Below are 27,950 nucleotides of genomic sequence, written 5' to 3' on the forward strand. Positions count from 1 at the left end.
CTTCAAGAGTATATCCTTGAACCTTGTTTAATGCAAGACTCAAAACCAAATTTCAAGAAACTGTTTGGAATCCTAAATAGACTACAAAAAGATGATGATGATGATGATGATGATTGCTACCATTTTTTAATTTAATTTTTTATTTTTTTAAATTTACATCCAAATTAGTTAGCATAGAGTGCGACAATGATTTCAGGAGTATATTCCTTAGTATCCCTTACCCATTTAGTCCTTCCCCCCTCCTACAACCCCTCCAGTAACCCTCAGTTTGTTCTCCATACTTATGAGTCTCTTCTGTTTCATCCCCCTCCCTGTTTTTATATTATTTTTGTTTCCCTTCCCTTATGTCCATCTGTTTTGTTTCTTAAAGTCCTCATATGAGTGAAGTCATATGATTTTTGTCTTTCTCTAATTTCACTTAGGATAATACCCTCCAGTTCCATCCACGTAGTTGCAAATGGCAAGATTTCATTCTTTTTGATTGCTGAGTAATACTCCATTGTGTATATATACCACATCTTCTTTATCCATTCATCCATCGATGGACATTTGGGCTCTTTCCATACTTTGGCTATTGTTGATAGTGCTGCTATAAACACGGGGGTGCATGCGTCCCTTCAAAACAGCACACCTGTATCCCGTGGATAAATGCCTAGTAGTGCAATTGCTGGGTTGTAGAGTAGTTCTATTTTTAGTTTTTTGAGGAACCTCCATACTGTTTTCCAGAGTGGCTACACCTGCTTGCATTCCCACCAACAACGCAAAAGAGATCCTCTTTCTCCACATCCTCGCCAACATCTGTTGTTGCCTGAATTGTTAATGTGAGCCATTCTGACACGTGTAAGGTGGTATCTCATTGTGGTTTTGATTTGTATTTCCCTGATGATGAGTGATATTGAACATTTTTCATGGTCGGTTGGCCATCTGCACGTCTTCTTTGGAGAAGTGTCTATCCATTTCTTCACTGGATGATTTGTTTTTTGTGTGTTGAGTTTGATAAGTTCTTTATAGATTTTGGATACTAACCCTTTATCTGATATGTCACTTGCAAACATTTTCTCCCATTCTGTCGGTTGCCTTTGAGTTTTGCTGATTGTTTCCTTCGCTGTGCAGAAGCTTTTTATTTTGATGAGGTCCCAGTAGTTCATTTTTGCTTTTGTTTCCCTTGCCTCCGGAGACGTGTTGAATAAGAAGTTGCTGTGGGCAAGATCAAAGAGGTTTTTGCCTGCTTTCTCCTCAAGGATTTTGATGGCTTCCTGTCTTACATTTACGTCTTTCATGCATGTTGAGTTTATTTTTGTGTATGGTGTAAGAAAGTGGTCCAGGTTCATTCTTCTGCATGTTGCTGTCTAGTTTTTCTAGCATCACTTGCTGAAGAGACTGTGTTTATTCCATTGGATATTCTTTCCTGTTTTGTCAAAGATTAGTTGGCCATATGTTTGTGGGTCCATTTCTGGGTTCTCTGTTCTGTTCCATTGATCTGAGTGTCTGTTCTTGTGCCAGTACCATACTATCTTGATGATTACAGCTTTGTAGTATAGCTTGAAGTCTGGGATTGTGATGCCTCCTGCTTTGTTTTTCTTTTTCAAGATTGCTTTGGCTATTTGGGGTCTTTTCTGGTTGATTGCTATCATTTTAATGAAACAGGAAAGAAAGCAGTAAGGAGAAAACAGGCTAAGATAAAAAGGCCACATGAGATAAAAAAAAGGAAGATGGATGAGCTAATAGAATGATGGTGACAATGATAAGACAGCAATAAAAATTGCTGATATTTAACATCTTCTATATACCGTGCTTTTATTCTAAATGTGTTTACATGTGTTAACTCATTTAATTCTTGTAAGAACACCATGACTGCATACTGTTATTATATGCGGGGGGAAGGGGCAGAGAGAGAGGGAGAGTGAGAGAGTGAGAATCCCAAACAGGCTCCATGATGTCAGCACAGAGCCTCATGTGGGGCTTGAACTCATGAACCCACAAGCCATGAGATCATGACCTGAGCCGAAACCAAGAGTTGGATGCTTAAGTGACAGTCACTCTGGTGCCCTGTCCCCATTTTATAAATGAGGAGACTGAGAGGGGATAAGGAACTTCCTCACTACTAAGTATTGAAGGCAGGATTCAAGCCCTGACAATGTGACTTGTTTTTAATCATTACACTAAGAAAAGATCATAAGGAAACAATAGGTAACAACACCAGAACCAACACCATGCAAGGCACTAAAAGCATAACTGAAGTTGTGGGTGACATATTAAAATGAAAAAAAAAAACTATCTTAAAAAGGCAAAAACTCAAAAATAAGGAAAGAGATGATAGATATGGAAGCCAGACAATAAAAATTTCCCTCGATGATGGAAAGGCCTCATCACATTCCAGGGAAAATAGACAAAAGGAGACATACATCTAGATACAGTATGTTAAAAAACAAAACAAAACCCTACAGTAGAATATTAAAAAAAGAACACAAACCATTCAGAACATAGGTGAAACAAACAGTTGCTTTATATATATAATATAATTAATTATTAATTATATGATTAATATAATCTCAATAGTTATCAATTATAATATAATTATATTAATAATTATATAACCTAATAATTATAAAATAATATATAATCTAATTTTTTTTAATGTTTATTTATTTTTGAGACAGAGAGAGACAGAGCATGAATGGGGGAGGGTCAGAGAGAGGGAGACACAGAATCTGAAACAGGCTCCAGGCTCTGAGCTGTCAGCACAGAGCCTGACGCGGGGCTCGAACTCACGGACCGCGAGATCATGACCTGAGCCGAAGTCGGCCGCTTAACCGACTGAGCCACCCAGGCGCCCCTATATAATCTAATTTCAATTTCTTCTCTTTTTAATTGTGAGATTTAATTATATATAATTAGTTATCAATTATTACTTATTTATTATAAATGATAATTTATAATATAATTTATATTACATTATATGTATTTATTATATTGATAATAATTATTATTAATTAATAATAAATTACATATCACATATAATTAATAATTAATTATATATATATAATTCAATCTCACAGTTAAAAAGAGAAGAAATTAAAACTAGATACTATTTTCGTACTACAAATGTGAAAAGAACACCAAAATACATAAGGCAAAACTGATAGAATTGCAAAAATTAATAGAAAAATCCAATTATTATAGTTGGAGACTTCAGTCCCCCTCTATCAGCAATTGACATTGGGTAGAAAATGAGTGAGGATATAGTTAAACTAAACAGCACCTTCACCATCAATTGGACCTCACTGACATTTATAGATTACTTCAACAACAGCAGAATACATCCTTTTTGAGCTCACATGGAACATTCTCCTAGAGAGACCACATTCTGGGCCATAAAACACACCTTAAAATTTTTAAAGAGTAGAAATCATACAGTGTATACTCTCAGTCCACAATGCAATTAAACTAGAAATCAGTAACAAAAAGATAGCTGGAAAATCCCCAAATACTTGAAGATTAAGAAAAAGACTTCTAGGGGTGCCTGGGTGGCTCAGTCATTAAGCATCTGACTGGCTCAGGCCATGATCTCATGATTTATGAGTTTGAGTCCCATGTTGGGTGAACACAAGCCCCACTTCGGGTGAGCCCCACTTCTCTCTCTCTTTGCCTCTCTGGGATTCTCTTTCTCTCTCTGCCCCTTGCTTGAGTGACCTCTCTTTCTCTTTCTCAAAAAGAAAGAACAAACGAACAAAAGAAAGAAAACACAACTTTTCAAAATCTGTGGGATGCAGTGAAAGAAATGCTTACAGAGAAATTTAGCATTGAACGCATATATTAGAAATGAAGAAAGCTCTAAAATCAATAATCTAAGCTTCCACCTTAGGAAACTAGAAATGAAGAGTGAATTAAATCCAAAATAAGCAGAATAAAATAAATAATAAAAATTAGAGTAGAACTCAATGAAGTTGAAAACAGAAAAAATCAATAGAGAAAATCAACAAAACCAAAAGCTGTTTCTTGGAAAAGGTTATAAAACTGATAAACCTCTAGTTAGGCCAACCAAGAAAAAAAGAGAGAAGACACAAATTACTAATATCAGAAATGAAAGAGGAACCATCACTACTGATACCAGAGACATTAGGAAGATAATAAAGGAATATTATGAACAACTCTACGACCACAAATTTGATAACTTAGATGAAATAAAACAATTCCTTAAAAGACATGATCTAACAAAACTCATATAAGAAGAAATAGATAATTTGAAGAGAATGATATCTATTAATGAAATTGAAGCAACAATTAATAACCTTCCAAAAGAGAAAGTACCAGGCCTAAATGATGAATTCTACTAAACATTTAAAGAAAAACATTTTACAATACCCTACAATCTTCTCCAGAAAATAAAAGCATATTTATTCTATGAGGTCAGCATAACCCTGATCCCCAAACCAAAGATACTACAATAAAGGAAAACTATAGATAATATATCTCCTCAAAACAGATGCAAAAATCCTTAACAAAATACTGACAAATCAAATCAACAATATATGGAAAGAATTACACACCACATTCAAGTGGGATTTATTCCTTCCAGGTATATAAGGCTGGTTCAACATTCAAAAATCAACTAATGTAATCCACTAGGCTAATGAAGAAAAAAAAGAATCAAAAGAAAAATAAGAGAAAACAAAAACACTGTAGTAGAAATGAAGAATGCATTTGGTAGGCTTATTAATAGACTAGATGCAGCCTAGAAAAGAATCTATGAGCTGGAATATATGACAATATAAACTTACTAACCTGAAATAAATGGAGGAAAAAATTTAAAAAAAGAACAGATTATTGGATAATTGTGGCCAATTGCAAATCGTTTAAGATACTAATACTGGGAATACCAGAAAAAGAAGAGACAGCAAAGCACAAATATTCAATGTAATAATGGCCAAGAACTTTTGAAAGTTAATGATAGATATCAACCTATAGAACCAGGTAGCTCAGAAAATATGAAGGAAGAAAACACCCCATATTCAACACCTGGGAATAATATAACCAAACAACAGAAAACCAAAGACAAAGAGAAAATCTGGAAAAACATCAGTTTATTGGGGAAGATCTTACCTATAGAGGAACAAAGATAAGAATTATAGCGGACTTTCCATCAGAAAGTATGCCAGAAAGAACAGAGTAGAGGGAAATATTTAAAGTGTTGGTGGGAAAAAACTCACCATGATAAAATTCTGTATCCACTGAGATTATATTTTCAAACTAGAGGAGAAATAAAAGCTTTCTCAGAAAACAAAAAAATGAGGGAAATCATAATCAGCAGGGCAGCCCCACAGGAAATAGAATTTTTTCAGAGAGAAGGAAAATGATATAGGTCAGAAGTTTGGATCTACATTAAAAAAGAAAAAAGGAAATCTTTTGGAGAAATAATAAATGAAGGTAATTTTTAAAAAATCAATTAATGTAATCTATTACAGAAACAGGCTAAAGAAGAAAACTCACATGATTATCAATAAATTCAGAAAAAGCATCTGACAAAATCCAACACTCAGTAAACTAGGTATAGAGGGGAACTTCCTCAACTTGATAAAGAATATCAACAAAACACCTACAGCTAATCTCATACCTAAGGCAAGGAACTAGATACTTTCTCCCTAAGATAAGGATGCTCCCCCTAATCATACCTATATAAATCATACAGGAAGTCTTAGCTTATGCAATAGACTAAAAAAAAACAAACAACAACAAAAAAGGAAATAAAAGATTGGGAAGGAAGAAATAAAACTATTTTTGTTTGTTGATGGCATGATTACCTATTCAGGAAATGGATTGGGAAGGCACAAGGGAAATTTAGCAATCAAAGCTTTAAAATTTTATTGATCCTTGATTCAGTTATTTTAATTCTAGGAAATTATCCTAAGAAAATAATCATGGATTAAGCAAGCAGGTGGCTACCGGAATACTGTTCATCACAGTGTTGTTAATGATAACAAAAACTAGAAAATAACTAGGAAATAAGTGCAGAATGATCCCATATTTGCAAAAATAAATCCATAGGCACATATATGCACAGGGAAACATCTAAATGGATGGTTATCAAAATGTTAATTGTGGTTATCTTTTTTAAAATATTTATCTTTTTTATTATATGATCTATTCATATTTTTTCTTAAAAAATCAAGAATGCACTTCACACTCGTCAGGATAGCTATTCCTAAAAAGCAAGACAAAACAATACATGAGAATGTGAAGAAATTGGAATTCTTGCGCATTGCTGGTGGGGATGTATGATGGTACAAGTACTATGAAAAACATTGTGCCAATTCCTCACAAACTTAAACACAGAATTACTATATGATCTATAAATTCCACTTTTAAGGGGATCCTGAGTGGCTCAGTCAGTTAAGCATCAAACTCCTGGTTTCGGCTCAGGTCATGATCTCACAGTTTGTGAGCCTGAGACCCACGTCAGTCTCTGGGCTGACAGTGCAAAGCCTGCTTGGGATTCTCTCTCTCCCTCTTTGCCCCTCCCCCACTTGTGCATGTGCTTTCTCTCTCTCTCTCTCAAAATAAACTTAAAAAAATAAATTCCACTTTTGAGCACATAGCAAGAAGAAATGAAAGCAAGAGACTCAAATAAATATTTGTACACCCATGTTTATATCTGCATTATTCACAGTAGTCAAAATATGAGAGTAACTCAAATGTCTATCAACAGGTGAACAAAGGAACAAAATGTGGCACATACACACAACAGAGTATTATTCAACCTTAAAAAGGAAGGAAATTCTGACACATGCTTCAACATGGATGAATTTTGAAGTTATTACTAAGTGAAATAAACTTGTCAAAAAAGGACAAATACTATGTGATTCTATTTAAATGAGGTACCTAGAGTAGTCAGATCTATAGAGACTGAAAGTGGGGTGGTGGATGCTGGGGATAGGGGAGCCAGAAGGAGGGGAGAAATGGAGAGTTAGTGTTTACAGAATATGGAGTGTTAGTTTGGGAAGATGAAAAAAGTTCTGGAGATAAATGGTGGTGATGGGTGCACAACAATGTTTAACACCACTGAACTGTATACTTAAAAATGGTTAAAATGGTAAATTTTTATATTATACATATTTTACCAAAATAAAAAAGAATCTTCTAAATCAAAGAAGAAGTAAAAGAGAAACGAGGAGGAGGAGAGAAGGAAGGAAGGGGAAGACAAAGAAAAGAAGAGAGAAGAAAAGAAAAAAGAAAAGAGAAAGAGAAAGAAAGAAAGAAAGAAAGAAAGAAAGAAAGAAAACAGAATGATTGTACTACAATCTAAATACTGGATTGGCCCAGGGCCTCTATGCAGTTCACTGGGACAGATGACCATATCAGATAAAGTGTGCCTCATGTGCTGAGGAAGGACTGTGTGTACAGGGGCAGTGGGTGGCCCCTACTTGTTCATTCATTTATTATTATCATTAGGAAAAATTTCAAACATAAATACTGAAAACACTGTACAGCAAACACTTACATACCCTTCTCCTAAACTTTATGATTAGTTTTTACTTGTTTTATCATATACCTGCTCATCCATCTATCAAGTAAGCCATCTGATTTTTTGACAGACTTCAACGTAAAACATCTATACTCTTCCCCGTAAACTTCAGCATTTATATCATTCACTGTTCAGTATTTGTTTATGCTTTTTCTCTTGAGCTAAAATTTACATGCAATGAAATGTACAAATCCTAAGTGCACATTCACTGAGTTTTGACAAATGCACATATCTGTGTAAACCAAATCTTTCTCAATATACACATTACTATCACTCTAGAAGTTATTTCATCACCCTTTATCTACTATTTTATAATCACAAAAATTAAAGCTATTTGGAAAGTGTTTATAGTATGATCTCCTTTTTGTTACAGAAATATAGAAAAAAACTTGAAGAAAAAAATTTTAAGTGTTTATTTGTGGGTAGTTGGATTACCACTGATTTTTATTTTCTGCTATTCTCTGTATTTTCTAACTTAACAGAAGACCATGGGGGAGGGGAAGGAAAAAAAAGAGAGAGAGGGAGGGAGCCCAACCATAAGAGACTCTTAAAAACTGAGAATAAACTGAGGGTTGATGGGGGGGTGGGAGGGAGGGGAAAGTGGGTGATGGGCATTGAGGAGGGCACCTGTTGGGATGAGTACTGCGTGTTGTATGGAAACTGATTTGACAATAAATTTCATATTAAAAATAAATAAATAAATAAATAACATGTTTAAATGTAAAATATTAAAAAATAACTTTTATATATCATCATGGTGTTAAGAAAAATAATAGTGAAAGCCACTTAAGAGAAAAAAAATCTTTTGATCTTTTAGTAAATGATGTCACACATAGAATATTTATAGATCATTAAAGTGATCACTTTGAAGAAAATGTATATGGCAAAAATGGAAACATTTCAACATGAAATTAGATTACAATGACAAAATTACAATGAATATTAACGCCATAATCAACATAATACGATGAACAGAATAAGGCTAGAAGGGAATAAGAAAAACAAATGTGCTATATTTCTCATTCTGTCTCCTGGAGTCTGAATGATGGAATTATGGGTAATTTTGGGGAAAAAAAAGTTATATCAACTTTTCTAAATTAAAACAATAGTTAAAACATCCCATAAGACCCTGACTTTGAGCCATCCATCTCTTACACATGTGGGCCGGCTCTGAAGACCTTGAACCCACTCAGGCAAGCTACATAATGTCACCTGGCCATTGTAAAACCCTTACTTGGACCACACATTTTGATTGGATTTTGGAACCATATGATCCAGATTATTATAGCAAGACAAAACAAACAGGTACTAAGTTACCTCTTTCAGGAAAGATGTTGTTTTTGGTAAGTTTGACGCTTTTGGGCCTTGGATTGTTATCATCCATACCCATGATCAGGTTGCGGAAAAACAGATCAAATTTCTTTCTGCTGTCCGCATTGATGGTGCCGGCCACGGTCCACACCAAGGCAAAGAGGAATAGACCTTGCAGCCAGAGAAAGATCTGTTGGCTTGTTGGGCCTTCAAATAATTCACTTTCCTCCTTGTCTATTTTTCTGATTTCATCTAAAAGCAAGAAAAAGGAACCTCAGGAAAAGCTGCAAATATCTGCTTATATACAGATCTATAAACAATGTGAGCTGGGTGATCTTGTCTGTGAGGGCTCTGGAGAGGGGAATGATAGTGGCTGAGTGGCCATCACCTGCCAGATCCTTTATCCACATATTTCTTTGTGCTAGTTTTAAAAACTTTTTCTAATTTTGAAAGGACATGGGCACCAACCTGAAGGAGCTCTCAATGGCTGAAGACATTTGAACATCAAAATAACTATAGCATTGGATTATAACCCGTAGGATAAAATAAATATTGTGAGTTCATACTTTAATCAGCAAATAACTGAATTAGCAAAGAAACAGGGAAGAACAGTTTTTCCTTACAGAAAATTCTAATTAGTAAATATAGAAGGAATACACAGAGAAACAGAAAATTAACATTAGGCAAATGCCGCCGTAATAACCGTGGTAGGCAAGATCCAATAGATATTAAAATCAGTGGGTGAAAATTTGAGGAGCAAATAGGATATTTGCATGGTTTCAAATTGTCTCCCCTCCCCCCAAATACTTATTAATTATGAAGGAAAACATAGTAACTCTTCTCTTACAGTGGAGAAATGTGGCTCTGATCAAAGCTAACTTTGACCAGAGCCTTCGCCAATCATAACATATAGCAACATCATGTGCCCCATGATGATGTACAGAGAAGGATACATCATCACTTTCGTGGTATTCTTACTGAAAATGCATAACCCCAATCTAATTATGAAAAAACATATCTCTTAAATTGAGAGATATTCTATAAAATAAATGACCATTATTTATCAAGTAACCAAGTTATAAAAGACAAGGAAAGGGGTGCCTGGCTGGCTCAGTCAGTAGAACATGTGACTCGATTTGGGGGTCATGAGTTTAAGCCCCATGCTGGGTTTATTTAAAAAAAAAGGCAAGGAAAGACTGAGGAGCTGTCATAGATTGAAGGACACGAATGAGATACAACAATTAAAAAAAAAAAGTGACCTCCTGAATTGCATCCTAAAACAGAAAAAGGACATTTGTGGAAAAATTGATGAACTGCAAATAAAGTCTGTAGTGTAGTTAATAGTTTAGTATCAGTTTCAATTTTCTTATTTTGATCATTGTGCCTTGGTTATGTAAGATGTTAACTTTAAAGGAAGCTAGGTGAAGGGATATGTGACTCAACATAGTCCTTTAGCAATTTTTTTGCAAGCCTGAAATTATTTTAAAATAAAAGGCTAACAACTGTATTTAGTATTCTTTAGCTCAACGCCTTGCTGATTGATCATAGTTACCGTACTCCTGCATTTTAGCACTGACAGAGGAAAAAGTTAGGGCTCTGAAATCAGACATGTCTGTGTTCATGTCCCCAGTTTTTAGTAGTTGTGTGTCTTTCAACACTCCTGATAGGACTCATGGCTATAGATCTGGGAAGGCAAGATATTAGGGCACTCAGTGCTGGGGACAATGAGTCCGTTTCTCATGCGATGCCTTTTTTCCTGGAGGAGATACAACACAAGGACAGGAAACAGGGCTTGGGAAAATATGCAAAATTTGCAACTAATGATGCAAATATATGGCATTGTATGCAGTTAGTGTGCTTTTGAAATTGCCTGTAATTTTAATTTCAGAAAAATCACATAATATTTAGCCAAAGAAAGTCTCCACTCAACTGTTCACCATATTACATTTTTTTAATCTGTTCCTATAATGCCTTTGGAAGCAATGAGCTGAGAAAATGTACATGTAACAGAAGTTCTGGGAAGATCCATCTTGAGCCTGAATTATGTGAGATATTGAAAAAGAAATGTCATCCAGGAAGAAGTTATCCAAATGGACACATGCTTTGTCATTTCCCACAGAATTCAATGAAATTTGATTTATATGTGATGGTTACAGGGAACTTCTCTAGGACCTTTAAACAAATAGTTCTATGATTTAGGTACTTCTCATGTCCTGGAGAAGTTCCCTAGTTTTGTAGCTGATGTGATCAGTTCTCTTGACCGTGTAACTATGTATTTTGTGAAATCAGATTTTTATAAGTTTTCTTAACACATGAAAATCTCCGGTCTTATTTTTTGCAGAATCTTTTTTTCTCAGATACATTCATATGTATCATGTAAATTCATTTCCCTCCAGGATATCCTAGTTAGGTAAAGAGAGACAGAGATTTTTATCCTCATTGTGTGGACGAGAAACCCAACACAAGAAAAGATGGGGTAATTTGCACAAAAACATCCAGGAAATCAATCTAAGATTAATGTTAAAGCCCCAAAACATGGATTCCTTCCGCTAAATTCTACTATCTCCACTCCAAAGGCTTGTTTGTTCTAGACTAAAATGCCAGTCTCGTTGTGACTCATGGACGGGGCAGGAATAGAAGGGATGGGGAAGAGGAAGAAATATCCTGCATATACCCCACCTTCAAGAATCATAGTAGCACGTACCAAGCAGAGAGGAGTACAGTCTCATCATTGAGGAAGCAAGGTGGATGGGAGAAGTTTGGACCACAAATTTACACTGAAGGTGAATAAACTCCAGGCAGGGCTGGACAAGCCACATAAACATATCATTGACCTGAAAGTAGAAATGAAATTTGAAGACGTTATCAAAAAATGAGTTTAAGACTAAGGGTTTGGTACACTTCTGGAAGGCCAGGGATGCTGGTCAAGTTGCTGATTATTTTTGAATGTAGGTGTATTGGGAAAAGGACCAAAGGTACCCAGGGCCCTGACTTAAACTTCCTACTCAATGGACAGGCAGCCCACAGACCAGCCCTACTCCTCCCATTTTACTACCCAGAGCTGGATACTCAGAGGCTTGGAGCTACTGTGGGTCAGCTACAAGATGCATAAAGTAGTTTTAGGACCCAAACTGGGCATCTGACTTGTTTGTATAAAATCATTAGGAACCCTAAACAAGATTTTCAAATGACTTTAGGCTGGACTCCTGTATAAAGTGGCCATAGGAAGTGCAGAGCTAAGTTCAAGGCTGATTTTCAGTAATTATCTGTATGTATGTATGTATGTATGTATGTATGTATGTATGTATATATGTACTTATTTGTAGGTTTAATGATTCTCGTCTCTGCTCATTACCCCAGTTACTCTTTCCAAAAAATTTTTCCTTTATCCTCTTATTTGGGATATTTTTTCATTTTTGTTAAAATATTTGTGGTTGTCATTGTAAATTATCTTAAGTCATTTTTTGGGAAGTAGATAGGTCATCACTAAATAAATACATGTATATATATATATACATATATTGATATATATCCATATATAAATATATAGATGCATTTATATGTATATATGAATACATACACATGAACATATATATGAATACATATACATGTGTACATGAATTTGTGGTATATTCATCCAGCCAACAAATATTTATTGAGTATCTAGTAATTACAGTGTTGTAGGTGCTGAGGATAAACAACCCACAAGATAGACAAGATTCCTGCCCTCTCAGAAATTACTGAAGGATAGGGGAGACAAAAAATAAATAACTAAACAAGCAAGGAAATAAATAAAATACTTACAAATCATGGAAAGTACTAGCAGGAAACAAATAAAGATGCTACAATGGGGAATAATGGGAAGGGCTTAGTAGGGTGGTCAGGGAAGGCTTCTTAGAGGAGGAGGCCTTTATGTTGAGATGATGAAGGTGAATCATCCCTCAGAAGATAAAATGGGACAACATTTCCAGGAAGAGGAAGAAAAGGTGCGAAAGTCTTGAGGTGATGAAACCTGGGGTCTTCTAGGAATGGAAACAAAATACAAGGGCTGCAGGGTAATAAGTTGAAGAAGAGGATAGTGATGAGTTCAGAAAGGCGACAGGGTCAGACTGAGGTTTCAGAGGCCCTGATAAGAAGTTAGACTTTGTCCTAAGGACGCTGAGGAGTCGCACTGAAGGCTTCCTGTGCACCTGTATAGATTGGTCTCTTGATGTGCATGTGGGCATGTATCTGTATACGTATGTGATTATATACATGGTACGTTCATATAAATGTGACAGGAATGGGGCCATCCTACATAGCTCATCAGAGTATTTCCACAGTAGGAAGAGAGCCCAACTATACCTTTCTTGGCTTCTTCGGTGAGAAACTTTCCTAGAATTCTATTAATGCAGGGAAAGACAAAAGCCACCAAAAGCTTGGGTTCTCCCTTCCTGATTCCCTAGGCTGAGAGTGTGCTCATGTACCCATTAACCTGAATGTTCACACCTCTTTTAGAAAGGGAAGAAGGGGACATATACTCTTAGTACCTGCAATACAAGCTTTTCTAAGCTGGCTCCAGCTCCCTAGATATGAGAGGTATGAAGTCGAGGTCACCAGGATGGGGAGTGGCAGTACAAAGAGGAACACAGCTCTTCCTAATCTGGCCTATCTCTAGAGCAACTTCTAGAGATATTTCTGCTAGTGGAGCAACGGGAAAAGGAGTGACATTCCAGCCACCTTACAGAATGTTCTCAAGCATCAGAATTCTCCACTGGGGAGATGGGGAGTGATGGAGAAGGTAGAAGAAAAGTAGAAATTGACCATATCCCATCCTCTCCACATGGAGAACAAAGTTGGAAAAATGGCAGGCAGCCAGGAAAGAAGACAACTAGAGGCAAGCAGGGGAGCCACTGCCTGTTCTTGCATCCTGGAATTAGAAGGTAAAGATGTGTCTAGAAGGCCTTAGAAATGAGGAGCAGGGAGACAGGGAGGGAGGGGAAGTAAAGGAGTCTGATGGTCTCACCAATTCCTTGTGCTCCTCAGTGAGACTGGTGGGCAGGGTGTCCATATAAGAGTCCTTCAAGGGCTTCCAGCCTAGTTGATGGGGCTCCATGTAGATCATCCCACACCTGGCAAGCACAAAGAGAGAACCAGCCTGGTCCACATCTAGGCTCCCAAGCACACAGGGGCGAGGTAAATGCAGGCAGTCATGGCAAGGTAAGGGGCTGTAGCTTGGGGTGGAGCACAGACCCTTGCCTGCTCTAGGCCAAAAGGAAGGTGCCCAGATTTTGTCAGCAAAGGATGGGGACCAGTGCTAACAGCTTGGTCTTGGGAATAAGAGAGACCTGGGTTCAAATCCCAGCCCCAGATTCTACTATCTGAGTGGCCTTGGGCAAGCTTTCTTTATTATCTCTGAAATTCTTCATCCTTGTCTATAAATCAAGAAACAAAAAATACATAGTTCATACGGCTGTTACAGTGGTTAAATAAGAAAATGCCAACAAATAATTCAGTGCCATTTCCAGGATATAGAAAACTCGTAATCAATGGAAACTATTATCATTAGCATTAATAAGTACTGATATTGTATGTAGTACATGGTTTTTTCCCCCCATTAAAATATGGCTGCCATTTACTGAGCATCTACTGCATGTCAGGCACTATGCTATGTCTTAATGACCTTTATCTTTAAGGATATCTTTATGGTCATGTTTTAAGACATGAGGAAACTGGCTCAGAGAGGCTAAGTGACTTGGAAGAGGCCACACAGCTAGATATTGACATGGCCAGGGTGGAAGACCAAGTTGGTCTAATTTGCCATTGCTCTTTCTACTCCCTGACATTGCCTTTTAGAATGTGGGCTGACTTTATTTTTTTTATGAACCTCAGGTACAGAATTGGATTCATTGTCATCCTTGGTACACTATCAGTAGCCCATGCAGGGCCTTTCTTATTTTTTAGTTAAGGGTTTTCAATAATTTAATGAGTATCCATGAACCCACCACCCAGACAGAAGCTAGGATCTTGACAATAACTTTCATCTAACCCATTTGGTCTCCATTATCCTATACCCATGGCTTTCTCCACCTGATGTAACTCATTATCTTGAATTTCATGGTCACCTGTCTCTTGATTTCTTTCTTTCTTATATAGTTTTATAGTACTTCTATAAGTTCCTATAATGTAAATTTATTTATGTTAGTTGTTTTTAGCAGTTTAAATGGAGACACTGCACTATATATACTATTGTGTGCTTATTTTTATACATAACATTGCTAAGATTTTATAGTTAATAAGATTTATCCATAGAGTTCTAGGTCAGTATAATTTATTTATTTTGAGTGATATATAAATATTACAGTTTGTTACAAAAACACTAATTCAAAGGGATACATGCACCCCTATGCTTATTGCACCATTATTTACAATAGCCATATTGTGGAAGCAATTCATAGATGAATGCATAAAGAAGATGGGTATATACATACAATTCCCTCAGGGTGCCAGTATGAGGCTGACTGACCTGCTCACAGTGGCTGGCGAGGCCTGCTCCAGATCCGCTGGCTCGAAGATCAGACTCATCTTGGGGCTCATCTGGATAATCTCTCCACTCATTAAACACAGCTGAAAGGGCAAAGCAGAGAAGTGGAGGGCAGGCAAAGGGGTTAAATTCTATCTGCAAGTGAAAGGCTTCAGTGGAGACAGAGATGGTTTAAATTCATTCAGTACTTCTTGAGCACTAACTATATGCATCAGGCACTGTTCTAGATATGTAGAATAAAACAGACAAAAATCCCTGTGCTCTTGGGATTTACATTCTGCTGGGAGGAAACAGATGATAAAATACATAGCACATAACATGATGAAAGTGCTTTGGAAAATAATTAAGTAGAAGAGGAAGCTGGAAAATGCTCAGCCAGGGCCAGGTGATTTTAAATAGTGAGGTCAGAGAGTCAATGAATTGCAGCCTTAGATGAAGGATCAAGAAGTTATCAGACTACATCAAGTTTCATGGTTCCTTCCTTAGCATTTAATATAGATGTAACTGCACACCTTTCTCCTGTTTTATTTGCTCAAGTTTCCCATGAAGGACTCCTTTTGGGATCTCCCATGGACTGGTGTAAGTCTACAGGGACAAGAACATCTCTACAAATCCTTTCTGGAATAGGCCAGGAAAGACCACTGGAAATCCTAGTGTTTAGAGGGTATGTCCCTGTAGAAAGTAGTTCAAACACACAGGGGAGACTCAGTGTACATACAAAGAAGTGGTACTTCCTATTTGCCAACATGGATTCAAGTGAGATCTTTAAGTCACAAGATTGCCTGAGGCTTCGGTCTCTCAGTGGCAAAGAGGAAACCCCATTACTCCCTGCTATTCATTCAAAGTTGTGCTTAAAAAGTTCTTTGTACATTACCTGGCCCACACCTGGAAACAGGTCACTAGAATCAGGTCACTACATGCATCCCCAAGAAGGTCAATAGCCATTATGGGGCTGACACCACCAGCAGTATCATCTCTGAATATCAAGAAAAGTAAAAGAGACCCATACCTCTGACGGTAGTTTGATTTACACCCAGTGACAGGAAGAGCCATCAGGAATTCATGGTTTATAACTCTTTATACTTCTTATCTCAAAACCAACAAATACATTTGTACAATTAGTTTATATCACATGGTCTATATAATATAATAAAACATTTCAATTTTTATATGTTATGTAATCAAAATTATGCACATATTATAATTAGCGTATGTGTGTAATTTGGATAATTAGGCCTTCCATTGAGCATGACTCACTCATAGTCTTGTGAAATTTAATTGTAGTAGGAAAGTATATTTTGATTCAATAATCATGCATATTCAGTATAGAAACTTCCTTAAAATGGTGATAAATTTCATTTCATTTTTCATCACCACTAAACCAGCCCTACAAGAGATCTTAAGGGGGATCCTGTGAGACAAAGTACCAGAGACATCGCTACAAGCATGAAACCTACAGACATCACAATGACTCTAAACCCATATCTTTCTATAATAACACTGAATGTAAATGGACTAAATGCTGCAGCCAAAAGACATAGGGTATCACAATGGATAAAAAAAACAAGACCCATTTATTTGTTGTCTACAAGAGACTCATTTTAGACCTGACGACACCTTCAGATTGAAAGTGAGGGTATGCAGAACTATCTATCATGCTACTGAAAGTCAAAAGAAAGCTGGAGTATCCATACTTACATCAGACAAACTAGACTTTAAATTAAAGGCTGTAACAAGAGATGAAGAAGGGCATTATATAATAATTACAGGGTCTATCCATGAAGAACTAACAATTATAAATGTCTATGCGCCAAATACAGGAGCCCCCAAATATATAAAACAATTACTCACAAACATAAGCAACCTTATTGACAAGAATGTGGTAATTGCAGGGGACTTTAATACCCCACTGACAACAATGGACAGATCATCTAGACACACGGTCAATAAAGAAACAAGGGCCCTGAATGATACATTGGATCAGATGGACTTGACAGATATATTTAGAACTCTGCATCCCAAAGCAACAGAATATACTTTCTTCTCGAGTGCACATGGAACATTCTCCAAGATAGATCACATACTGGGTCACAAAAGAGCCCTTCATAAGTATACAAGAATTGAGATCATACCATGCATACTTTCAGACCACAATGCTATGAAGCTTGAAATCAACCACAGGAAAAAGTCTGGAAAACCTCCAAAAGCATGGAGGTTAAAGAACACCCTACTAAAGAATGAGTGGGTCAACCAGGCAATTAGAGAAGAAATTAAAAAAATATATGGAAATAAACGAAAATGAAAATACAACAATCCAAACGCTTTGGGATGCAGCGAAGGCAGTCCTGAGAGGAAAATACATTGCAATCCAGGTCTATCTCAAGAAACAAGAAAAATCCCAAATACAAAATCTAACAGCACACCTAAAGGAAATAGAAGCAGAGCAGCAAAGACACCCCAAACCCAGCAGAGGAAGAGAAATAATAAAGATCATAGCAGAAATAAACAATATTGAATCTAAAAAAACTGTAGAGCAGATCAATGAAACCAAGAGTTGGTTTTTTGAAAAAATAAACACAGTTGGTAAACCTCTAGCCAGGCTTCTCAAAAAGAAAAGGGAGATGACCCAAATAGATAAAATCATGAATGAAAATGGAATTATTACAACCAATCCCTCAGAAATACAAGCAATTATCAGGGAATCCTAGGAAAAATTATATGCCAACAAACTGGACAACCTGGAAGAAATGGACAAATTCCTAAACACCCACACACTTCCAAAACTCAAACAGGAGGAAATAGAAAGCTTGAACAGACCCATAACCAGCGAAGAAACTGAATCAGTTATCAAAAATCTCCCAACAAATAAGAGTCCAGGATGAGATGGCTTCCCTGGGGAATTCTACCAGATATTTAAAGCAGAGATAATACCTATCCTTCTCAAGCTATTCCAAAAAATAGAAAGGGAAGGAAAACTTCCAGACTCATTCTATGAAGCCAGTATTACTTTGATTCCTAAACCAGACAGAGACCCAGTAAAAAAAGAGAACTACAGGCCAATATCCCTGATGAATATGGATACAAAAATTCTCAACAAGATACTAGCAAATCGAATTCAACAGCTTATAAAAAGAATTATTCACCATGATCAAGTGGGATTCATTCCTGGGCTGCAGGGCTGGTTCAACATTCGCAAATCAATCAACGTGATACATCACATTAATAAAAGAAAAGATAAGAACCATATAATCCTGTCAATCGATGCAGAAAAAGCATTTGACAAAATTGGCATCCTTTCTTAATAAAAATCCTTGAGAAAGTCAGGATAGAAGGAACATACTTAAACATCATAAAAGCCATTTATGAAAAGCCCACAGCTAATATCATCCTCAATGGGGAAAAACAGAGCTTTCCCCCTGAGATCAGGAACACGACAGGGATGTCCACTCTCACCGCTGTTGTTTAACATAGTGTTGGAAGTGCTAGCATCAGCAATCAGACAACAAAAGGACATCAAAGGCATCAAAATTGGCAAAGATGAAGTCAAGCTTTCACTTTTTGCAGATGACATGATATTATACATGGAAAACCCAATAGACTCCACCAAAAGTCTGCTAGAACTGATACATGAAATCAGCAAAGTTGCAGGATACAAAATCAATGTACAGAAATCAGTTGCATTCTTATACACTAACAATGAAGCAACAGAAAGACAAATAAAGAAACTGATCCCATTCACAATTGCACCAAGAAGCATACAATACCTAGGAATAAATCTAACCAAAGATGTAAAAGATCTGTATGCTGAAAACTATAGAAAGCTTAGGAAGGAAATTGAAGAAGATATAAAGAAATGGAAAAACATTCCGTGCTCGTGGGTTGGAAGAATAAATATTATTAAAATGTCAATACTACCCAAAGCTATCTACACAGTCAATGCAATCCCAATCAAAATTGCACCAGCATTCTTCTCGAAGCTAGAACAAGCAATCCTAAAATTCATATGGAACCACAAAAGGCCCCGAATAGCCAAAGTAATTTTGAAGAAGACCAAAGCGGGAGGCATCACAATCCCAGACTTTAGCCTCTACTACAAAGCTGTCATCATCAAGACAGCATGGTATTGGCACAAAAACAGACACACAGACCAATGGAATAGAATAGAAACCCCAGAACTAGACCCACAAAAGTATGGCCAACTCATCTTTGACAAAGCAGGAAAGAATATCCAATGAAAAAAAAGACAGTCTCTTTAACAAATGGTGCTGGGAGAACTGGACAGCAACATGCAGAAGAATGAAAGTAGACCACTTTCTTACACCATTCACAAAAGTAAAGTCAAAATGGATGAAGGACCTGAATGTGAGACAGGAAACCATCAAAACACTAGAGGAGAAAGCAGGGAAAAACCTCTCTGACCTCAGCCGCAGCAATTTCTTACTTGACACATCTCCAAAGGCAAGGGAATTAAAAGCAAAAATGAACTATTGGGACTTCATGAAGATAAAAAGCTTCTGCACAGAAAAGGAAACAATCAACAAAACTAAAAGGCAACCAACAGAATGGGAAAAGATATTTGCAAATGACATATCGGACAAAGGGCTAGTATCCAAAATCTATAAAGAAATCACCAAACTCCACACCCAAAAAACAAATAATCCAGTGAAGAAATGGGCAGAAAACATGAATAGACACTTCTCTAAAGAAGACATCCAGATGGCCAACAGGCACATGAAAAGATGCTCCACGTCGCTCCTCATCAGGGAAATACAAATCAAAACCACACTCAGATATCACCTCACGCCAGTCAGAGTGGTCAAAATGAACTATAAATGCTGGAGAAGATGTGGAGAAATGGGAACCCTCTTGCACTGTTGGTGGGAATGCAAACTGGTGCAGCCACTCTGGAAAAACAGTGCAGAGGTTCCTCAAAAAATTAAAAATAGACCTATCCTATGACCCAGCAGTAGCACTGCTAGGAATTTACCCAAGGGATACAGGAGTACTGATGCATAGGGGCACTTGTACCCCAATGTTTATAGCAGCACTCTCAACAATAGCCAAATTGTGGCAAGAGCCTAAATGTCCATCAACTGATGAATGGATAAAGAAATTGTGGTTTATATACACAATGGAGTACTATGTGGCAATGAGAAAGAATGAAATAATGGCCCTTTGTAGCAACGTGGATGGAACTGGAGAGTGTGATGCTAAGTGAAATAAGCCATACAGAGAAAGACAGACACCATATGTTTTCACTTTTATGTGGATCCTGAGAAACTTAACAGAAAGCCATGGGGGGAGGGGAAGGAAAAAAAAAAGAGGTTAGAGTGGGAGAGAGCCAAAGCATAAGAGACTCTTAAAACTGAGAACAAACTGAGGGTTGATGGGGGGTGGGAGGGAGGGGAGGGTAGGTGATGGGTATTGAAGAGGGCATCTTTTGGGATGAGCACTAGGTGTTGTATGGAAACCAATTTGACAATAAATTTCATATATTAAAAAAAACATAATTTGAAAGTGATTCAAATACAAAAAAAAAAATAAATCCATTTAGCTATCTTAAAAAATTTTTATTTCATTTTAACATATAGTAAAATAGCACTTATTATATGCTAGGTGCTATCAGAAGCATTTTGAAAATATTAACTTATCTAATCTTCCTAATTAACAGTCCCCTTTTACAGATGATACAGCTGAGACACAGAGAGACTAAATAGCTTGCCTGAGTTTATACAACTGGTAAGCAGCTATGCAGGATTTGAACACAGCCTGTCTGGCTCCAGAGTCCAAGTCTTTAGCCAATATGCTAACTGTGGCAGAATATATTTTCCAAAGACTGCTGTAGCAGCAGCTTCCATCACATGAATGCTGTTGCAATGTGACCTTGCCCTGCTCCATCAAGAAGTGGAGTCTCTTTCTCCACTCCCTTGAATCTGAGTAGGCCCAGTGACTTCTTCAACTGCTAGAATTCAGAGAAAGTGATGCTATGCCAGTTCCAAGCACAGCTCTTAATTTCCTGGCAACTTTCACTTCCTGCCTTTTGGAAAATTAACCACCATGTAAGAACTATCACTACCCAAGACCACTAAGTGAGACACCTGACACATGTGGAGATGCCTGGCGGATGAGATGTCATCTGAAGAGAAAGAAAGACAGAGAGAGACAGGCCAAGGAGGAATGAGCCCCAGACACCGAGTGAGGAAGCCACCTTGGTTGTGGATCCTCCATCCATGGCTGCCCTAGCTGACATCACAATGATGAGCTGAGCCCAGCTGACCCCTTCCAAAATTTCTAATCCACAATATCATGAGCAAAGTAAATGGCTATTTTAAGTCTTTAAATATACCGTAATGAATAACCAAATACATTCCATATATCAGGCACTTTGTGCATGCTATCTTATTTAATTGCCAATATCCCTATTTTATTACTACCTTTTTACAAATGTGGAAATTGAGATTCAGAGAAGTTATGTGACTTGCCCAGTACAAAAGCTCAGTTGTAGAGCTAGTGGTCCAATATGATGCCAACACCAATGCTTTTAACCATGATGCAACATTATCCCTAAACAGACAGAGCTTACCCACAAGTACAAATAAAAGCATAATTCATAAACTTAAATTTCTTGTGGGGCATTTATTCGTCATGTAACAAATGTATGTATTATATAGTTTGGGTCAATTACTCACTTGAAAAAGAGAATTTATAACCTACCTATATAAAAGAGATATGAGACTCAGTAGGTACCTTTTTATTGTCATCCAGAACTGTGTTCATATTTTCGATCCAAACAGCATCTACTGGCCCATCAAATATAATCCATTTGCGTTCATCAGATATTGAGGATGCTTGTTCCCGGAAAACATTGGCTAGGACACCATCTGTCCATTCATGGCTCACTTGGTCAAAGCACCCATAGAGCTGCCCCATGGTGATGGCCTTGGGGTTGATGATCAAATACTCCACAGCAAATTCTTCCATCTCTTTGGCTGAGCAAGAAGGTTCAACATGAGTTACAAAGGCTCTGGAGAGACCAGAACATTAGACAAGAGACAATGCCACCTCAAAGACCAACCAACCTTTATGATTATGTCATCCATGCAGAGTCCTTTTGAAATTTGTACTCAGTTCTTATAAAGGCTAGGATATCTGGATGGGCAATGACTTAAATTATTAGGTTATTATGCCCACTAGTTTCTCACCAAATTTTCTTCTGAGTCTCATTTCAAACAGGGCAAATGTTCTGGTCAGATCTAAAGAAATCTGTCTGGGTCTAAATGAACTCAAGCAGTAAGGGAGAGAGGTCCATGTTATTAAGTGTCTTTATGTACCTGACTCTCACAGCTACCCTAAGAACCTTGGCTTTGACTTGAAATGAAGGAATAGCAGACATGTAAATGATTCTGGAAAATATTGACTACTTTTCTTTTCTCTATCTGAAGGATTAGTTTAGCCCTGACACCTCTTCTTTAGCTGCTCAGCAAGTATCCGCTGAGAAATTCACACCATGAGAATACAAGGACCCAACCGGAATACACAGGCTGATAGATGGCACATCAGATGCATTCAATAACAGAAAATAATCACACTTTTATATGATCCTTCAAAGTAAGGAAACGTTGGAATGCTTAAACCATGAGCTAAATAAAGAACCATTTCTGCAGAATCCCAAGGCAAAAACGATGGGATAGCCTCTTTTCTCATTTAGTTTCCTAAGCTGTATTCAAATGTTGAAAATAGTAAGTTTGAAATGCTTAGTTACTAGGCCCTAATTAGTTACTAGGGCCAAGTTAGTCCCCAAAACAAAAGCCTCAAAAATCCAACAGCAACTCAATCATCAAAAATTATTAGAAAAAAATATGTCAGTCAGTTAAGCAGTCAACTCTTGATTTCAGCTTGGGTCATGATCTCACGGTTTGTGGGACTGAGCCCCATGTCAGGCTCTGTGCTGACAGCATGGAGCCTGCTTGGGATTCCCTCTCTCCCTCTACCCAGTTCATTCTCTCATTCTATCTCTCTCTCTCTCTCTCTCTCTCAAAAATAAACATAAAAATGTTACAAAAAGAAAAAAATATGCTGAATTACTGGAAGGGATTGTATAAATACAAGGCATTGTTTTTCAAAACCATAGGCTTACGTTTTATAAAAGAAAAAAACCCCAAAACTCTTTCTCTGGCAATAAACACAGCTTCCATTTGTTGATCAGAAACTGTGCTGGATTACTTTCCTGCATAATCTCACTTAATTTGCACAACAATCCCATTTCACAGCTGAAAAAGTAGAGGCTGAGAGAGGTTTAATCACCGGTCCAAGGTCTGGGTCTGACTCAAAAGTCTGAGGTCTTATGTCCTACATTAAATAGAAGTAAGGAAGGGGAAGAGGGAAAGGAAAGAAGGAGGGAAAGAAGGTAGGGAGGAGAAAAAAAGGGAAAAAAAGGGAAAAAAAGGGAAAGGGAAGCAAAGGAAAGAGAAGGGGAAAAGGGATAAAAGGAAAAAAGGAAAAAAGGAGAAGAAAAGAAACCATGCAATAATCAGCTTTTAAAATAATTTGTTTAGGACACTGATAGGAGTGTCTCTCTCTCATTGGGAAACCTTTGGAGAAGCCCCTATTCAGCATTTGAGAAATCTGAGAAAATTCCTGCACTTAATGACAGGCATATAAAATTCCTGTTAGAAGCTCCCACCCCACCCCCCTTTATTTTCTGCCTGCAGACATCTGTGTGCCATGTGCTATTTCTGGCTCTGATGTCACAATCCAGGGATGGCAAAACTAATAGCCTGGCATTATCTCCATGGAGCCAGCCAACTGACTGGGGAGTTCTGTGCTCCCAGGAAGCCAGGGATGTGAGCTTTACCTGCGTATAAATCACCCAGAGCTGCAGCCAACACTTTATAAGCACAGGTCTTGCCACCCATGGGGTCTCCAACAATCATATAGCCATGTCTCACCAGCATCATCTCGTAGATCTGGGAAGAGACATATAAACAGTTAATCATTGCAAACCTTCCAGAGCTACAAGTCAGTCAGATGTCAGTGAGGAACGAGGGACTAAAAGGGGATTTCCATAGTCCCTTCAACCCCTGGTGAACTGTGGTCCTTTTTATGATTTGTAGTTTAAATACCTTTGGGGTAAATAAATACATGTGTATGTCTCATATATTTAAGGAATGGGACCTTCTATTTGCTCTGCACCTACCCATGGGTTAAGCATCAAGTGACTTACATAAATTATTTCATTTAATGCACTCAGGTATCATGAACTACCTTCTAGTGGTAGGAATGCTGAGCCCCAGAGAGGTTACGTAACTTGCCCACACTCATCAGTGGTGAAACCATGATTTGCACAGGTGACTGTCTAAGTTTAATGCCTCAATTTTTTTCATTAGGCCATTTCTATTTGCTTCTATTTTTCATTTTTTAATGTTTATTTATTTATTTTAAGAGAAAGGGAGGGGCATCTGGGTGACTCAGTCAGTTAAGCATCCAGCTTCAGCTCAGGTCATGATCTCAAGCTTGTGAGTTTGAGCCCCGTGTTGGGCTCTGTGCGGACAGCTCTGAGCCTGGAGCCTGTTTCAGATTCTGTGTCCCTCTCTCTCTCTCTCTCTCTCTGCCCCTTCCCTACTCATGCTCTGTCTCTCTCTCTCTTTCAAGAATAAACACTTTAAAAAACTTAAAAAAAAAAGAGAGAGAAAGAGTGTGTTTGTGTGTGAGCTGGGGAGGGGCAGAGAGACACAGAGAGAGAGGGAGGGAGAGGGAGAGGGAGAGGGAGAGGGAGAGGGAGAGGGAGAGGGAGAGGGAGAGGGAGAGGGAGAGGGAGAGAGAATTCCAAGCAGATTCTTCACTGTCAGTGCAGAACCTTACTTGGGGCTTGATATCATGAACCAAACCATGAGATCATGGCCTGGGATGAAATCAAGAATCTGACCCTCAACAAACTGAGCTACCCAGGCACCCCTCTATTTGCTTTTAAAGGGGAAAAGGAAACAGCAGTCATCTTAGCACCCTGCACTTCAACTGGAAACTTCCTTTTTTGAGGCCTAAATGCAGTTCTGACTTGATTAGAACTCTCAACAGATAAAAGGTATTTTCCAAGCCAGGCCCATGCTGCAAAATATAAATGATCTTCCTCGTAAGTGGTTCCAGGGTGGTTTTGTGACTTTACCGGCACAATTCAAAGTTAATCCTGAGACATTTACTGAAGCCATTTGGAGAGCAACGCTCTTTTTCCTTCTGGGCTTGAACCTGGGACAATCTAAGTCTGAGGCTGCTGGAAACCCAACTAAGAATGAAGTTTTAACTCAGAGACAGAGCCCAGAAATGAAGAGAAAGTTTCCTGGATCCTGCTGTTCCTAAGGCCAACACACATCTGGGTTTTTCAAGTTAGGTAAGTGAACAGACTCCCTTTTGTTGACTAAGGCAGTTTGAGTTGGGTTTCTGTCACTGGAAACTGATAAAGTCCTGACTAGTTCAAGCCCAGTGCCCCCAAAGGTTTTGTTTCATCCCCAAATTTAAAAAAAGGAACCCCAAATAAGATGGTCAGAGGAAAAACATTGGATTTTAACTTCAATTCCTGGAAATGAGACCTGAAGGCACTTCCATTTCTATTTTGGCTCCTGTGGTTGCCATCACTCTGCTCCAATCAACCACAATTCTAATTCCTGACTTCAGCAAATAGAAAAACACGTGCATTCTCATATAGATACAGGGAACCAACCTGGATAATTTTCCCAATAAACCAAGGTACCGGCTGGAGTTTCATCTTTTTGATGTTCTCATTCAGCACTTCCATAAAAACTTCATAGTCTGGCTTTGGAAGAACAACTCCAGGAAACAAATCTGATATAATTCCCTGTTAACAAGAATTCGAGAGAAGATGGAAAGGGTGAATTGTCAGGGGGTATGACCTCGACACTTTCTGAAAATGAGATTCACAGACAGCAGAAGTCTTTGTAAAATTCCAAACCTCATTTTTCTATGCCAAAACTCATCCACAATTGCAAATTCCAACACAATCTGTAAAATATGATTTCCCTCCCAAATAATTTAAAAAGCCCTCAAATATTTAATAAGTCTGTATTATCTTCTAGTTATTGTACTAGGAATGAATTAGATAGTCATAATTTCTGTCTCTATGGAGCTCACAGCCTGATAAGGAAGAGAGGAATTAGAATAATTACAAAGGAAAACTACATTTGGTTAAAAAAAAAAAAAAACCTACCCCAAACCAATGGCAGATATTATTCTATCAGTGAAATCATTTTTATTAAAATCAGGAACTAGGGGAGCCTGGGTGGCTCAGACAGTTGGGCATCCGACTTGGGCTAAGGTCATGATCTCACGGTTCATGAGTTTGAGCCCCATGTCGGACTCTGGGCTGCCAGCTCTGAGCCTGGAGCCTGCTTGGGATTCTGTGTCTTCCTCACTCTCTAACCCTCCCACCCCTTCACAAAAATAAATAATGAAAACATTTAAAAAATTTTAAACCAGGAACTAGACAGGGATAGTGCTATCACATTATCTAACTTTTGGGGGAGGGTATCTGGTGGTGGGAGTGCTGGCTGGAGATGGAGAGGGTGCCAGAGAAATAGTTCATCTTCAGAAACTGAGTCCCAGCACTTGGCCAAGGTCCCAAAGCACTGCATACCTGAAACAGAGGGACATCTTGAGCCAAGAACTTGGCCAGGTTGACATCAAGCAAGGCCCGGAGCAACAGGACACTCTCATCCTCTTCGGGATACTTGAGCTTCAGGTTGCCAGCAGCAGTGAGCACAGACTTGACCGCGCGCATGCCATAGTCATAGTGATGCTGTGAGGACAGCTGCTCTGAGCACAGACGGTAGGTTGCGACAATTTTCTGGGCGAGACTGGGAGGGCAGAGACATGTCTGCAGACCGCCAGAGAGGAACAGCTCCTGCTCATCAGACATTCCCAACATCCCTGTATCCTGTCCCTTCAGGAACCAGACCTATTCATGGACTTGATGGAGAAGCCCCATCATCTGAAGTCCTTTTAACAGTTACCAGGATGAGCTAAGGAAGAGTTCTCTTTCAAAGTTTGGAGGAAAAAGAGTAAGCATACACACATGTGTATACAACCTACTATACAAGAAATTGTATGGGTATATACTTTTATGTGTATATGTGAATATATGAGCACACACACATGCACAAACACACATTTTGGAAGAAACATCAAACTATCAACAATATTAACCCCTGGAGAATAGAACTCAGGGTCACTGAGAAGAAACTTGCTTTTTTCACTTCTATAACCTAACAATTTTTTCCTATATCCACTAAAGTCAATAAACGGGGGAGCCTAGGTGGCTCAGTCAGTTAAATGCCTGACTTCGGCTCAGGTCACGATCTCACAGTTCGTGGGTTCGAGCCCCGCATTGGCCTCTGTGCTGACAGCTCAGAGCCTGGAGTCTTCTTCAGATACTGTGTCTCCCTCCCTCTCTGCCCCTTCCCTGCTCACACTCTGCGTCTCTCTCTCTTTCAAAAATAAAATAAACATTAAAAAACATTTAAAGTCAATAAATGTTATGCTGTTGACAATGTTAATTCTAAATCATATTAAAAATTTCCTCTTTAA

At 38.0% G+C, this 27,950-nt stretch overlaps 1 protein-coding gene across 3 annotated transcripts in view; it reads right to left on the reverse strand.

Moving 5' to 3' along the window:
- The window catches only part of DNAH3 (dynein axonemal heavy chain 3), a 168,296-nt gene that overhangs the window by 60,223 nt on the left and 80,123 nt on the right, over positions 1–27,950 (reverse strand). For all 3 annotated transcript variants that reach the window (XR_008419332.1, XM_053894414.1, XM_053894415.1), the window contains 8 exons: positions 27,001–27,220; positions 26,071–26,205; positions 24,211–24,322; positions 22,104–22,345; positions 15,339–15,439; positions 13,839–13,944; positions 11,538–11,667; positions 8,840–9,085 (listed from right to left, as the gene is read on the reverse strand). Coding sequence is in view for 2 of the 3 variants with exons in the window: in XM_053894414.1 (XP_053750389.1) it covers positions 8,840–9,085; positions 11,538–11,667; positions 13,839–13,944; positions 15,339–15,439; positions 22,104–22,345; positions 24,211–24,322; positions 26,071–26,205; positions 27,001–27,220 (1,292 nt within the window). In the remaining variant the exon portion in view is untranslated. The remainder of the gene's footprint in view (positions 1–8,839; positions 9,086–11,537; positions 11,668–13,838; positions 13,945–15,338; positions 15,440–22,103; positions 22,346–24,210; positions 24,323–26,070; positions 26,206–27,000; positions 27,221–27,950) is intronic.

This window comes from Panthera pardus, unplaced genomic scaffold (assembly GCF_024362965.1).
Source record: "Panthera pardus isolate Hobbes unplaced genomic scaffold, ASM2436296v1 HiC_scaffold_5, whole genome shotgun sequence".
Lineage (NCBI taxonomy): Eukaryota > Metazoa > Chordata > Mammalia > Carnivora > Felidae > Panthera > Panthera pardus.